General features: G+C 40.6%; 1 protein-coding gene across 1 annotated transcript in view; it reads right to left on the bottom strand.

Moving 5' to 3' along the window:
* Positions 1-15,591, bottom strand: part of GUCA1C (guanylate cyclase activator 1C) — a 353,630-nt gene that overhangs the window by 154,967 nt on the left and 183,072 nt on the right. Inside the window, exon 3 of the mRNA XM_073670676.1 lies at positions 14,924-15,073. Within this exon, the coding sequence (XP_073526777.1) occupies positions 14,924-15,073 (150 nt within the window). The remainder of the gene's footprint in view (positions 1-14,923; positions 15,074-15,591) is intronic.

The raw sequence follows: 15,591 nt of genomic DNA, 5'->3' as shown, positions 1-15,591 counted from the left end.
GATTGATGCACAACTCATGGGGACTGCAAGACTTGGACAGCAGCCCCTTGTCCTGCTGTCACCATAGTTACCCAGTGCCCAGTCAGCGACATGTAACGCCCTTGTCCATGCCTACTCGTCCAAGTGTCTGTGGTGAAATGCACCCTGTCACACACAGAGTTTCTCAAAGAAGCGGTGATGTTGTGTGCGACATGCTGGTGGAGCGCAGGCACACCTTTCTTTGAGAAGTAGTGCCGACTGGGCATCTGGTACTGGGGCACTGCGACGGACATAAGGTCTCGAAAATCCTCTGTGTCCACCATGCGGAAAGGCAGCATTTCTGTAGCCAAGAACTTGCAGATGGTGAAATTCAACCTCTTAGTTTTCTCATGGCTAAGAGGAAATGGTCTTTTACTTGTCCACATCTGAGGGACCGAGGGCTGGCTGTTGTGCTTAGACGGGGTTGAGAAGGGTGTCCCCGGCAAACTGCCAGTCTGTGAGGAAGATGCAGGCGGACATGTTAGGTTGACTTGATCCAAAGGTGGTGCTCTCGATGTCGGAGAGTGCTCAACACCAGCTGGTGTTTCCACCTCCAAAGAAAATGATGACCTGCCAATCACGCTGGCTGTTGCAGGTAAAGAGGTGGCAGGTCTGCGTCCCAAAACAGGTGTGACTGCTGTCCCCCCAGTCACAGAGGATGAAGAGGCCGCGGATGCACAAGATGTGGCAGACGGTGGTTGGCCCGGCCGGCTAGGCCGCATTGTAGCACAGTGAGCTTCCCACTGCAACTTATGCTTCATATCCATGTGCCGGTTCATGCATGAAGTACTCAAACTATGTATTTTTTGGCCTCTACTTAGCTTTTGGTGACAAATGTTACAGATAACACGAGTTGGGTTATCCTTATCGATCTGAAAAAATTCCCAGGCTATGCAAGGCTTAACACCCATGCGACCTAAATAGCCACCACGACTTGTGGTCAGAGGCAGAGTTGTGTTTGAGGATGCAGTTGTTGACCTGCTTCCAGTACTACGTCTCTGTCCAGGAAGGCGCAACCTGACCTCGTCGTCACTAGCATCCTCCTCCACCTCCTCTGCTGACCTCATCGACTGGCTGACTGTGGGTTGACAGTAAGTGGGATCTGCAACCTCGTCATCATCACCCTGTGTGTTCTCACACCCGTCGTCCTCAGAGCCAACCTCTTCCTGCCCTGGCAAAAAAGTTGTCGCTCCAATCAGGTATATGAGTCTCATCATCGTCTTCCTCATTGTCTTCACCAACAGGAGTTACAGTTTGGGAACGAGGGTCTACATTATAGTCAGAACCTTTTGCGTCAGGTCCTGGATCCGACTCATAAAGATTCTGGGCATCAGTGCAGATCATTTCCTCATCGGGATTCACAGAAGCTCTGGAGCTGACCTGTGATTCCCAGGCTATAGTATGAGTAAACAGCTCTGCAGACTCAACCATCTGTTCTACCCCATACTCAGACGGACAGCTGGAGACTTGGGAGCTGTGAGGAAGCAAGTGCGATTGGGGTGACACCTCTGAGGACTGGAGTATTTGTGATGTTGAAGTTGAGGTGGAGGAGAGCCCACTTAAAGGAGCACTTGATATCCGTTGAAGCACCTGCTGTTTTTGTGCCTCATCTGGAATTTGTAGCGATTGGCGTGGCCGTAAGAAAGGGATCGTATCACATTGTCCTCTAAAAGAAGTAGACATCTTAGTTTGGCTGGAAGATGGCCTTTCTTCTGCAGATGTTACTGTTGCTTTAACACCTACCCCACGGACACAACCTTTTTTTTCCCTTCCCAACACGCCTATTCCCCTTTCCACCAGCAGCAGGCCTTTTTCCACTCATTTTGGTGGTTAACTAATTGACAACTCTGGAGTTGTTTGCACAAAAAACGATGGATGGGAACCGAGCAGAGCTGAGTGGCCAAACTGTGGTATTAGCCCAAAAGGATTGGCTGGGTTAGGTGCAGTAAAACAATTTTATTACATACACAGGTGGTGGAGCTTAGTATAGATGGACTAATAGAATGATGCTATGCCCAAAAGGTTTTACTTGGCTAGGTGCAGTAAAAAAAATTGTATTCTATACACAGGTATTGTAGCTTGCAACACAGATACGCTAGGCCAAAAAGGATTTGCTTAGCTAGATTTAGCCAAATGCTGTGAAAAACACTTGCACAGTACTGGCACAGACCTGCCTGGCATAAAGTCCTAAGAAATGCTGTAACCTAGTCCTCAAAAGGACTGCAATTACAATTAGTCCCTACTCCCAACCTATCTATTTAAGAGCACAGACCTGCCAGCTAAAAGTCGTAGGAAATGCTGTAACCTGGTCCTCAAAAGGACTGCAATCACAACTATTCCCTACTCCCAAGCTATCTGTATATTTCTGAGAAAATTGGCTTGAAATTAACACTGAAAGTATAGTGCACACAACAACAGCGGTGCCGTCTAACACGCAGCTGTAGCAGTGAGAAAATGGTGGGAACGGGGAAAATGGCTGGGTCTTATAGGGCAAGGACATGTGACATACACAGCCAATGACGCATGCCCTTGCTTGTGTGAAAAAAAGCAATTCGCTCCGTGTGTGCGCTGCTGATAGGCTGACAGAATGCACCTCCCCACTGTAAATGCGGGAAAGAGAAAAAAATATGGAGATCTTCATTATTTATGTAGAGATCCATCCCCTGCCCCTTCCCCCGCCCCGCTGTACACTCAAACTGCGTATTAACATTGATTATCAGCATTACTGTGAAAAAATCCAGTTATGATTTTGGTGCATGAACAGTTATCGAACATAACCTCGAACAGCCGGATTTTTTTCAAATCGTTCGTGTTTGCCGAACGGCTCGAACACCGCTCAAAACAGCTCGAATTTGAGATTGGCGAACAGTTCGAGTCGAACACCGCTCATCTCTATTAATGATGGCTTTTGTTTAGCTTTTCTGTATGCAAATCCTATTTCCTTTAGGCGGTTTCTTACAATTTGGTCACAGACATTGACTCCAGTTTCCTCCCATTCGTTCCTCATTTGTTTTGTTGTGCATTTCCTGTTTTGGAGACATATTGCTTTAAGTTTCCGGTCTTGACGCTTTGATGTCTTCCTTAGTCTACCAGTATGGTTGCCTTTAACAACTTTCCCATGTTGTTTGCATTTTGTCCAGATTTTAGACACTGCTGACTGAACAACCAACATCGTTTGCAACATTGCATGATGATTTACCTTCTTTTAAGAGTTTGATAATCCTCTCCTTTGTTTCAATTGACATCTCTCGTATTAGAGCTATGATTCATGTCAGTGCACTTGGTGCAACAGCTCTCCAAGGTATGATCACTCCTTTTTAGATGCAGACTAATGAGCAGATCTAATTTGATGCAGGTGTTAGTTTTGGAAATGAAAATTTACAGGGTGATTCCATAATTTTTTCCTCAGAATTGAGTGATTCCATATTTTTTTCCCTCTGCTTGGTCTGAAAAAAAAACCCTTACTGAGTCCCACATTTTTTATCTTGATTTTTTTTAGTGTTTCTTAAAGCCACAAAGTTGCCATTTGAAATGACTTTAGTTTTGTGCCATGTCTGTGATCTGTTTTTTTTTCAACAACATTAAACAACTGAATGAACATCCTCCTAGCCTGGTGATTCCATAATTTTTGCCAGGGGTTGTAGTACACAGCAGTGTATTTCTATGTATTTTTATGCTACATGGAGAATAAAAGATTTTTTCAGCCTATAAAATTGCAAAAAAATAATAAAGAAATCATTTGATAATGAAAACATTTTTTCATTTTTAATGCATTTTGTAAAAAATAATGAACATCACAAATAAGCAAATAACGTAGACATATTTGTTGTCCCTGTAATCGTAACGACCCGCAGAACACAGCTATCAGATTTATGGGATCGGTAAATGGCGTGAAAAAAATGGTGTGATTGATATTTTTTCTTTATTAAACCCATAAAAAAATGTAATAAAACTAATGTTGAGGCCGTGTTCACATGTAGCGTAAATGCTGCGTTCTTTTTGCTGCTTTATTTCTGCAGGTGTTCGCGCCAGACAATGCAGTAACAATCTTCTCTGATTATTGCGTGTTTTCTGCGTTTCTTTTATGCGTTTTTCCACTTATTTGATGCGATTTTGGGGCAGATACGAAGCAGGGTTTTTAACTCTTTTTAATAGTACGGAAAGCTTTGATTCTGCGCTTAAAAATGCAGCAGCGTTTTTTTTCTCCATGCGTGTTTTTCAGAAGAAGCCTAGAGAGAAAATGCACCAAAACTTCAGGGTAGTGATGAGCGATCGTGTATTGTTAACCCTTTTGACAAGCACGCTCGGGTGTTCGCCGAGTATTTTCGGCGTGTTTGGCATCTATGTTTGAGCCGCCGCGCTTGCTAGACAGCTGTGACACATGCAGGATGCCGTGACAGATGCAGCTGTGGCGGCACTAACATAAATGCCGAGCGTGCTTGCCGAAAGGGTTAACAACACACACTCGCTCATCACTACCGCAGAGTTCAGCAGCGTCTTCAGATGCTTCTATGTGAAGCCTAAAAAAACGCAGATACTTCATTAAGTGCAAAATAAAAGCTTTTATGTACTATAAAAAGCACCTTAAAAACACGGCTTCACATCTGCATCAGAAACGCATCAAATAAGGGGGAAGAAATTGGTATTGTATAGTTTCGTGCGGACATCTGCAGAAAACAAAGAACACAGTATTTCTGCACTGTGCGAACACTGCCTTACAGACACAAAAAAGCTGGATGTCGTATAGTGACGCTACATAATGATGAGAAAGTTCTAGCGGCTCTGACTGTGAATGAAGGAGCCAAAAATAATCTACAGGTCCCAACTAGAGATGAGCAGGATGCACAGATGACGTCACTCTGCCCCGAAAGATAAAAGAGAAAAGAGATTCTCGGCCTGTCATCCAGCCGCCAGTTAGCACTGACTTGGACGCTGGACCAGAGACCTGGGAATCCATCCATTCATCTCTAGTCCAAACTGTCCCAGATAAAGTTGACAGTCCTGGATTGTGGTCTACAACCTGCAGTCTCGGCCGTCTGCTGAATTTCCCTCACTACCAGCGCTCCTCTGACTACTCCTCCTGCCACGGGAGAAAGATAATGGTAAATGGGCGCGGATTGGGGTGTGGCCAGGGGTGTGAGCAAAATTTGTCCCTCTTTCTATTCTTAAAAAGTTGAGAGGTATGGCTTTGCTACTGAGCAGATGATACAGAGGACTTTTTTATAGACATAGTAAAGGGGCAGTAAGTGTGATGGCACAGTATAGCAATCAGTATGCAGAGATTGGAAAAGTGAGAGGGGTCACAGTTCAATGACGAACCAGTGTGGGGAAAGCTACAGTGTGAGGGCACAGGGTGGAGTGAAGGCACAGTATGTATGGAAGGCACACTATAGATATATGGCAGTGTGTGTGGGGGGGATGAAGGGATAGTATAGAGAGGAGGCAATGTAAGGGCACACTATAGATGGGGACAGAGTTGAAATCAGAACAGGGTGAAGGGAAAAAGTGGAGAGGTGACAGCATGAAGTGGGGGCGGTGTGGAGGCCATAGTTCAGAAGGGGACAGTGTGGCGGTTGTAGTTTATAAGGGGGGAGAGTTAGGTAAATAGCTCATTAGAGTGGATAGTGTGTGGGTCATTGTTCATGAGGGAGGATAGTGTGGTGATTTTAAATCCTAAAGGTGGATATGGTAGAGGCAATATACCAAAAGAGGGGCAGTGTGGAGGTCATAATTTGCACAGGAAGCAGCACAGTCAGGGGCAATTATTTATTCATGGATTTAGCAATGGCAGATATTTTTATACAGGGGGCATTATAATGACACTTTTATTTATTAATTATTAATTAAGGGCACCATGGCAGTATGTAGTGCAGAAGACCAGAAATGAGGTTAATCTACTGAGATAAGGTGTGTCTGTCAAAAGTCATCATGACATTTAGATCGGATGGAGATGAAAGAGATGAGAACAACTCCAATCAAAGAGAATGTCACCAATAAGGTACCTGGGTGTGAATATTTATTTAAGTACATTGTGAGAAAAACACAATACAAATATTTTTGTTGTTGTTTCCAAAATTTTTTCATTGTTTGATTTGCATAAATCCAGTAAACTGGTGGCCAGCTGGATTCTTTTGAGGGATCTGGGCTTATTACGAGAAGAGATTTAAAGAGGATCTATAAAAAATATACAGTTGAAACTAGAAGTTTACATACACTATATAAAAAGACACATATGCATGTTTTTCTCAATATCTGACATGAAATCAGAATAAATCTTTCCCGTTTTAGGTCAATTAGGATTACCATCATTTTTAATATTTGCCAAATGCCAGAATAATGAAAGAGAGAATGTTTTAACCACTTAACGACCGTCATAATGTATGTTTACGGCGGCAGTTAAGGGTACTTATTATACCTCAGCGCGGTTCTTTCATGGTGCTGAAGCATAAGTGTACAGCGGCGGTGATTTCTGTGGCGTCAGCTATGACAGCTGACACCCTGCAGTATTGGCCCCGGCTGGTTTTGATGCTGATCGGAGCCGATTAACCCCTTAAATTCCGCTGTCAATCGTGACAGCGTTATTTAAGTAGTTACAAGGGGGTCGCAAGACACCCATAGTAACCATCGGACCCCCGTGATGAGAATCACGGGTCCTGATGGTTACCATGGTACCCTGAGATCATGTGATGATCTCCCGGTACGGTGGCCTGTGAGATCCAGCTATAAGCTGGATTTCACAGGCACAGTCAGTGCCTCACTGACAGGTCTCATACACTGCAGTACACGAGTACTGCAGTGTATGAGATCAGCAATCAAAGTGAAAATTACACATGTACCACAATGGGACTTAGTGAAAAAGTAAAAAAAAGTGAAATAAAATATGTAAAAAAGTTAAAAAAAGACACAAAAAAGTGCACACAAATCACTAAAATCTGTTTCGCCGCTCAAAATGCAGCGTTTGTGATAAAACAAAAATAAACAAAAAAAGTACACATAATTGGTATCGCCGCGTCTGGAATGACCCACTCTATAAAACTGTCATGTTATTTATTCCCTTTGGTGAATGCCGTAAAAAGAATAAATAAGAAACACGCCAATAATGGTGCTTTTTCATCATTCTGACTCACAAAAAAAGTGAATAAAAAGCGGTCAAAAGTCGTATGTAAAGAAAAATATAAATAAAAACGCCAAACCGTCCCGCAAAAAACAAGCCATAACATGGCCCATTCATCAAAAAAATAAAAAAAATTACAGCTCTCAGAATGTGACGATACAAAATCAAATTCTTTTTTGTAAAATACTGTTTTTAGTTTGTAAAAATAGCAAATCATAAAAAAAATATATAAATTTGGTATTGCTGTAATCGTACCGACCCGACAAACAAATCGGTCTTATCACTTTTACCACATGGTGTACGCCGCAAAAAAATAAAAAATAAAAAGAATAACTGAATTGCTGGTTTTTGTTCATTCTGTGTCTGAAAAATCTGAATAAAAGCAATCAAAAATTACTATGTGCTCCCAAGAAAATCTGCAACTCGTCCCACAAAAACTAAGCCCTCATACAGCTCTGTTCACCAAAAAATAAAAAAGTTACAGCTCTCAGAATATTGCGACGAAAATAACTACTTTTTATATTAAAAAAATGTTTTACTGTGTGATAGCAGCAAAACCTAAAAAAATCCCCATATAAATCTCATATTGCTGTAATCTCACTGACCTGAAGAATAAATCCGCCTTATCACTTATATCGCGCGGTGAACCGAGCAAAAATAAAAATAAAAACTATTCTGGTACTGCTATCTATTTCTTCATTCTACCTCCAAAAAAATTGGAATAAGGCTCGGTTCACATTTATCCTGCGCTCTCCGCTGAGCGCTTACGTTGGGGTTTCCGTGTAAATTCACCAAAACCGCAATTCAGACAAAAAACCCTAATAGAGCCACTCACTTATGAAGCTGATGGAGTCCCTTTGGACTGGTCTCTGTTCCGGCGGCGTCCCATCATTTTAGGCTCTTTTTAAGCGCACAAGTATGGACAACCACAGATCTGTGCATGCCTAAAAAGATGGAGACCACCAGAGCAGGGGGTTTCGTCTGAATCGTATTTTTGTGGGATTTACATGGAAACTCCGATGTAAGTGCTCAGCGTAGACTGGCAATCCAGTCTTATTCTGGAAGCAATTGAAAATTATATACCCCAAAATGTTACCAATAAAACCCCTAATTTATTCCACACAAAACCAGCCCCCTCTCAGGTCCGTCATCTGTCACTGGGACTATAGGGGGTCCCACGTTACTGGTAGAACAAAGACTCTGAAAAGCGACAGCTCCCACTCCCTCAAATAATATACAGTGAATTCTGTGCTCCCTAATCCAAATGCCCTCCTCCTTCTGAGCCCCACTGTGCCTAAAATGCAGTAAGCGGCCACATGTTTGGCATTATTGTAGCGGGGAGAGCACTTAACAAGTTACGGGGTATGTGTCACCAGGAGAAATGTATGGGGGAACTACAATATATGAGGGCACTACACTTTATGGGGGTACAATGTATGGGCACTAAGCTGGCATATTTGGAATTCTCCAGAATAAAGCCTGGCGTGGATGTTACATAAAAGTCACTGCAGCCGTAGATGAATTCATTGAAATGTGTAACTTCTACAATGGGGTCACTTTTGGCGTTTTTCTGCTGTTCTGGCACCTTTGGGGCTCTGCAAATGTTGCCCACAAACTATTCTACCAAAATCTATGCTCCAAAAGCCAAATAGTGCTCCTTCATTCTCAGCCCTGATGTGTAGCCTAACAGTAATTTCTGATGCTGATGACATATGGGGCATTATCGCGTTCGAGAGAAATAGCATAACAAATTATGGAGTCCGTTTTTTCCTATTATCCATTGTAAAAATTACAAATTAGGGGCCAAAACTAAATTTTCGTGAAAAAAATGAAAATTTTCAATATGACGACCTAATGTTATGAAATTCTGTGTAGTACCTGTGAGTTCAAAATGCTCACTATACCCCTGGATAAAATCCTTGAGGGGTGTAGTTTCCAAAATGGGTTAACTTCTTGGGGTTTTCTACTGTTTAGGCATATCAGGGGCTCTCCAAATGCTACATGACACCCGCAGACCATTCCATCAAAGGCTGCATTCCAAACGTCACTCCTTCCTTTCCAAGCTTTTCCGTGCGCCCAAACAGAAGTTATACCCCACATATGGGGCATCAGCGTACTCAGGAGAAATTGCACAACAAATTTTGTGGTCTATTTTCTCCTGTTACCCTTGTGAAAATAAAAAAATTGGGGCTAAAATTACATTTTTTGTGGAAAAAAATTTGATTTCTTATTTTGATGGCTCTACGTTATAAACTTCTGTGAAGTAATGTGATGTGGTCCCTAAAAAAATGGTTTTGTAAATGGTGTTGGAAAAATGAGAAATCGCTGGTCAACTTTTAATCCTTATAACTTCTTAACAAAAAAAATTTTGTTTAAAAAATTGTGCTAATGTAAAGCAGACATGTGGGAAATGTTATTTAGTAACTATTTTGTGTGACATAATTCCCTGATTTAAGGGCATAAGAATTCAAAGTTTGAAAATTGCTACATTTTCAAAATTTTGGCCAAAATTTAATTTTTTTTTTTCAACAAGTAAACGCAAGTCATATCGAATAAATGTTACCACTATCATGAAGTACAATATGTCACGATAAAAACAATCTCAGAATCAGTGGGATCCGTTGAAGCATTCCAGAGTTATTACCGTATAAAGTGACACTGGTCAGAATTGTAAAATTTGGTTTGGTCATTAAGGACATAATTGGCTCCGTCCTTAAGGGGTTAAGGCATTTTTATTACTTACTGCAAAGTCAAAAGTTTACATACACTAAGATTACTATGCCTTTAAACAATTCTGGGCTGCCCATGATGATGTCATATGTTTGGAAGCTTTGGATAGTAACATAGTAACATAGTCTTCCTTCAACCTTAAAAACTAAGTCCATCTAGTTCAACCCATAGCCTAACATGTTGATCCAGAGGAAGGCAAAAAAACCCATGTGGCAAACACTAAGCTCCACATTGGGGAAAAAATTCCTTCCCGACTCCATACGACAGTCAGACTAGTTCCCTGGATCAACGCCCTATCAAGGAATCTAGTATATATAACCTGTAATATTATACTTTTCAAGAAAGGCATCCATATCCTTCTTAAATTTTAACAGTGAATCACTCATTACAACATCATGCGGCAGAGAGTTCTATAGTCTCACTGCTCTTACAGTAAAGAATCTGCATCTGTGATTATGATTAAACCTTCTTTCCTCCAGACGTAGAAGATGCCCCCTTGTCCCCGTCTCTGGCCTCAGAGTAAAAAGAGCAGTAGAAAGGTCTTTGTACTGTCCCCTCATATACTTGTACATAGTAATAAGATCACCCCTAAGCCTTCTTTTTTCCACACTAAATAACCCCAAGTGTAATAACCTGTCTTGGTATTGCAGACCCCCCAGTCCTCTAATAACCTTGGTCGCTCTTCTCTGCACCCTCTCTAGTTCAGCTATGTCTTTCTTATACACCGGAGACCAAAACTGTACACAGTATTCTAAGTGTGGTCGCACTAATGACTTGTATAGAGGTAAAATTATGTTCTCCTCATTAGCATCTATGCCTCTTTTAATGCATCCCATTATTTTATTTGCCTTTGCAGCAGCTGCCTGACACTGGCCACTAAACGTGAGCTTGTCGTCCACCAATACACCCAGGTCTTTTTCAGTTACAGTTTTGCCAAGTGTTTTACAATTAAGCATATAATTATACATTTTATTTCCTCTGCCCAAGTGCATTACCTTACATTTATCCCCATTAAAGCTCATTTGCCATTTATCAGCCCAAGCTTCTAGTTTACATAGATCCTCCTGCAATATAAAATTGTCCTCCTCTGTATTAATTACCCTGCAGAGTTTAATGTCATCTGCAAATATTGAAATATTACTCTGTATGCCCCCTACAAGGTCATTAATAAATATGTTAAAAAGAAGGGGGCCCAATACTGACCCCTGTGGTAACCCACTGTTAACTGAGACCCAGTCTGAGTGCTTTCCATTAATAACCACCCTTTCTTTCCTATCACTGAGCCAATTCTTAACCCACATACATATATTTTCCCCTATCCCCATTGTTCTGATTTTATGTATCAACCTTTTGTGTGGAACCGTATCAAAAGCTTTTGAAAAGTCCATATACACAACATCCACTGCATTTCCTTGGTCCAGTCCAGAACTTGCCTCCTCATAAAAACTGATCAGATTAGTTTGACAGGAACGGTCCCTCGTAAACCCATGTTGATATTGGGTCATGAGGTTATTCTTCTTTAGATACTCTATTATAGCATCTCTTAGGAAACCCTCCAGGATTTTACCCAGAGCAGAGGTTAAGCTTACTGGCCTATAATTTCCAAGTTCAGTTTTTGTTCCCTTTTTGAATATTGGCACCACATTTTCTATACGCCAGTCCTGTGGTACAGACCCTGTTATTATGGAATCTTTAAAGATTAAAAATAATGATCTATCTATGACGTTACTTAATTCCTGCAGTACTCGCAGGTGTATCCCATCTGGGCCCGGGGATTTGTCAACTTTAGTGATTTTTAGACGCCGCCGTACTTCCTGCTGGGTTAAGCAAGTGACATTTAATGGAGAATTTTTGTTATCACTAATCATGTTTTCTGTCATGCAATTTTCTTGTGTAAATACGGTTGACAAAAAAAACATTTAGCTTATTGGCTTTTTCCTCATCCTCATCCACCATTTCACCCAGACTATTTTTAAGGGGACCAACACTATCATTTTTTAGTTTTTTACTATTTATGTAGTTAAAGAATATTTTGGGGTTATTTTTACTTTCTCTGGCAATGATTCTCTCTGCCTCAATCTTTGCTGCCTTGATTTGTTTTTTGCAAAATTTATTTAATTTTCTATATTTATTTAATGCCTCATCACTACCTACTTGCTTTACTTCTCTAAATGCTTTCTTTTTGTCACTTATTGCGCCCTTTACAGCTCTATTTAGCCATAGTGGTTTCCTCCTATTTCTAGCATGTTTATTCCCAAAGGGTATATATTGTGCACAGGTCCTATTCAGGATGTTAATAAATGTCTCCCATTTGCTTTGTGTAGCTTTATGTCTCAGGATATCGTCCCAGTTTATTGCACTAAGATCATCTCTCAACCGTTGGAAATTTGCCTTCTTGAAGTTTAGTGTCCTTGTAACCCCTCTACTACACATATTATTAAAGGTTACATGAAAACGTATTATTTTGTGATCACTATTACCCAAGTGACCCCCAACTCGTACATTTGATATGCGGTCTAGCCTATTGCTTAATATTAGGTCTAGCAGTGCCCCCCTTCTTGTTGGGTCCTGAACCAGTTGTGAAAGGTAATTGTCTCTCATAGTTGTCAAAAACCTATTACCTTTGCTTGAACTACATGTTTCTGTCCCCCAATGTATTTCAGGGTAGTTGAAGTCTCCCATAATAATGACTTCTCCTTGAGTCGCTGCTTCATCTATTTGCTTTACGAGGATATTCTGCGCTACTTCCATTATTTTTGGAGACTTATAACAAACCCCTATCAGTAATTTATTATTTTTTCCCCCTCCCCTTATCTCCACCCACAGGGACTCTACATTTTCATTAGATTCACCTATATCCTCCCGCAAGACGGGTTTTAAGGATGATTTTACATATAAACACCCCCCCCTCGCTTGTTTGTACGGTCATTTCTGAACAGACTATAGCCCTGTAAATTAACTGCCCAGTCATGGCTCTCATCCAGCCACGTCTCAGATATCCCTACCATGTCAGAATTATTTTCCAACAAAATTAATTCTAATTCCTCCATTTTGTTGGTGAGGCGTCTGGCATTAGTGTACATGCATTTTATGTATCTCTCTGTACCTCTATTCCTTCTTACTTTATTGACTGTTCTAACCCCACCCCCAATTTCTTTATTTGTGCCCAGGTCACTATCTGCACTATCTTCCCCACCTATAAAATGAATACCCTCCCCCCCAGTCCCTAGTTTAAACACTCCTCCAACCTTCTAGCCATTTTCTCCCCCAGCACATCTGCACCCTCCCCATTGAGGTGCAGTTTTTGGCAACATCTAGTTTTTTTGGCAACATCTGAGTTAATTAGAGACACACCTGTTTATGCATTTTAATGAACACCTGAAACACACTGCTTCTTTGTAGCATCTTGCGAAAGTCTAAAGAAATCAGCCAAGATATCAGGAAGAGAATTGTGTACTTGCACAAATCTGGGTCATCCTTGGGTACAATTTCAAGATACTTGAAGGTGCCTCATTCATTTGTACAAACAACTATACACAAGTACAAAGAGGATGGGAATGTCCAGCCATCATACAGCTCAGGAAGGAGACAGGTTCTGTGTCCCAGAGATGAATGTGCTTTAGTCCGACATGTGCATATCAACCCAAGGAAAAAAGCAAAAGACCTTGTAAAGATGTTGGCGGAAGCTGGTAAGATTGTGTCAATATTCACAGTGAAACGAGTACTGTATCAACATGCGCTTAAAAGTCACTCTGCCAGGAAAAAGCCATTACTCCAAAAGAAACATAAAAAAGCGAGATTAATGTTAGCAAATGCACACAGGAACAAATACCTTAATTTTTGGAGACATGTCTCCTTTGGTCTGATGAAACTGAAATTCAACTTTTTTGGCATAATTACCATTGTTACATTTGGAGGAAAAAGGAAGAAGCTTGGAAGCCTAAGAACACCATCCCAACTGTGAAACATGGGGGTGGCAGCATTATGTTGAGGGGTTGTTTTTCTGCAGGAGGGACTGGTGCACTTTGGAAAATATATGGCATTATGAGAAAAGAATAATATGTGGCAATACTGAAGCAACATATCAAGACATCAGCCAGGAAGTTAAAGCTTGGGCGGAAATGGGTCTTCCAAAAGGACAATGACCTGAAGCATACTGCCAAAATGGTAACTAAGTGGCTTAAGGATAAAAAAGTCAATGTTTTGGAGTGGCCATCACAAAGCACTGATCTCAATCCTACTGAAAATTTATTGGCAAAGCTGAAAAGGCAGGTGCGAGCAAGATGACCTACAGACCTGGATCAGTTACACCAGTTTTGTCAGGAGCAATGGTACCAAATACTAATGAAATGTATGTAAACTTTTGACTTTGCAGTAAGTAACTAATTGGCCTAAAACGGGAAAGGTTTATTCTGATTTCATGTCAGATATTGAGAAAAACATGCATATGTGTCTTTTCATATAGTGTATGTAAACTTCTAGTTTCAACTGTATATGTATTTTAGCCACCTTTTTTTGAGAACATTGTGCCATTATGCTGCTATCTTTTTTTGTGGAGATCTATTACAAGAGGACTAACACAGGGGCCGCACAATGCAGAGAGAAAGATGCCTCAGAAATAAAGCTGGTCAGGAAATTCACTTTAACATGCATACCTGGTACTTTCCTTATGCTTTACATATGTACATTTTCTCTCTGCCTCTTTTGCACATTCAATCTTTCACCCTTAATTCATGTCACTTTTCCTGTTGCCTTACAATTGGACTGAGGAAGGTATAACATTTATGCCACATGTAATCCTTTTCTCTTCAAAAATTTGCCAGAAACCCAAGCTTCAATGACTGCATTATTTAATGTAAATTGAACTTTCTTTGGCCTCAATATTCCCTATTGCATTTTACACAATACCTGATTCATGCCACGGAAATGTATTTTCCACTTGGGTCATTTAAAACATTGGGTAGAAACTTTAGCAGACAAAGTAAAGATGAGTGATAACTAAAAATAATGTACTTCCATAAACAGTCTTCAATCCCAAGAGAGAAGCTTGTTTTTCCTTACCGTTAGTATACTTAGCAATTCTTTTCGGTCAATTGCTCCATTTCCATCTGCATCATATAGTTTAAAATACCACTTTAATTTTTGATCAATTTTTCCTCGTAAAACTAGGTTTATTGCAGCAATAAATTCCAAAAAGTCAATAAATCCATCCTGAAAGTGAGCAAAAAAAAATACAAAGTAAGTACAGGCATAAAGAAGAACATTTGTATTATTGCTTTATTATTACTTCTTTATGTGCATTTTATAATGTGTTTTATCTTACCTGCATTACATTCTGTGCTGCTATGTTGTGTGTGTGACACATTATGCTACATGTGTGATGTATCCTGTATTAGTCTCTCTGTACACACTTGTATTGTGGTTCCTATTCACAACTGAAACCACAGTATATATGCGGATACATTGGATGACGGACACCGCCAGCCTTAGACTCTCCTGACTTACAATGGTGTTCTTTGGGTTCCGCCAAGTCATTTGTTGTTATTACTAGAAATAAAATGCTGCATTCAGCCCAGAATGATGACTGAATCTGCCATGGAGGCTTACAATAGAGGCTTCTGCACAGACGCAAACAAAGGTATACAGGTGTTATATTTTATTTTTTGTGCAATCTTAGCATATGAAATATTGGTACTGTTACAGTCATGGCCGAAAGTGTCGACACCTTT

This window comes from Phyllobates terribilis, unplaced genomic scaffold, assembly GCF_046119375.1.
Source record: "Phyllobates terribilis strain yellow unplaced genomic scaffold, ASM4611937v1 Scaffold_2__4_contigs__length_985480577, whole genome shotgun sequence".
NCBI classification, from domain to species: Eukaryota; Metazoa; Chordata; class Amphibia; order Anura; family Dendrobatidae; genus Phyllobates; species Phyllobates terribilis.
The sequence above is the reverse complement of the archived record's forward strand: the minus strand, read 5'-3'. Positions and strand labels throughout refer to the sequence as shown.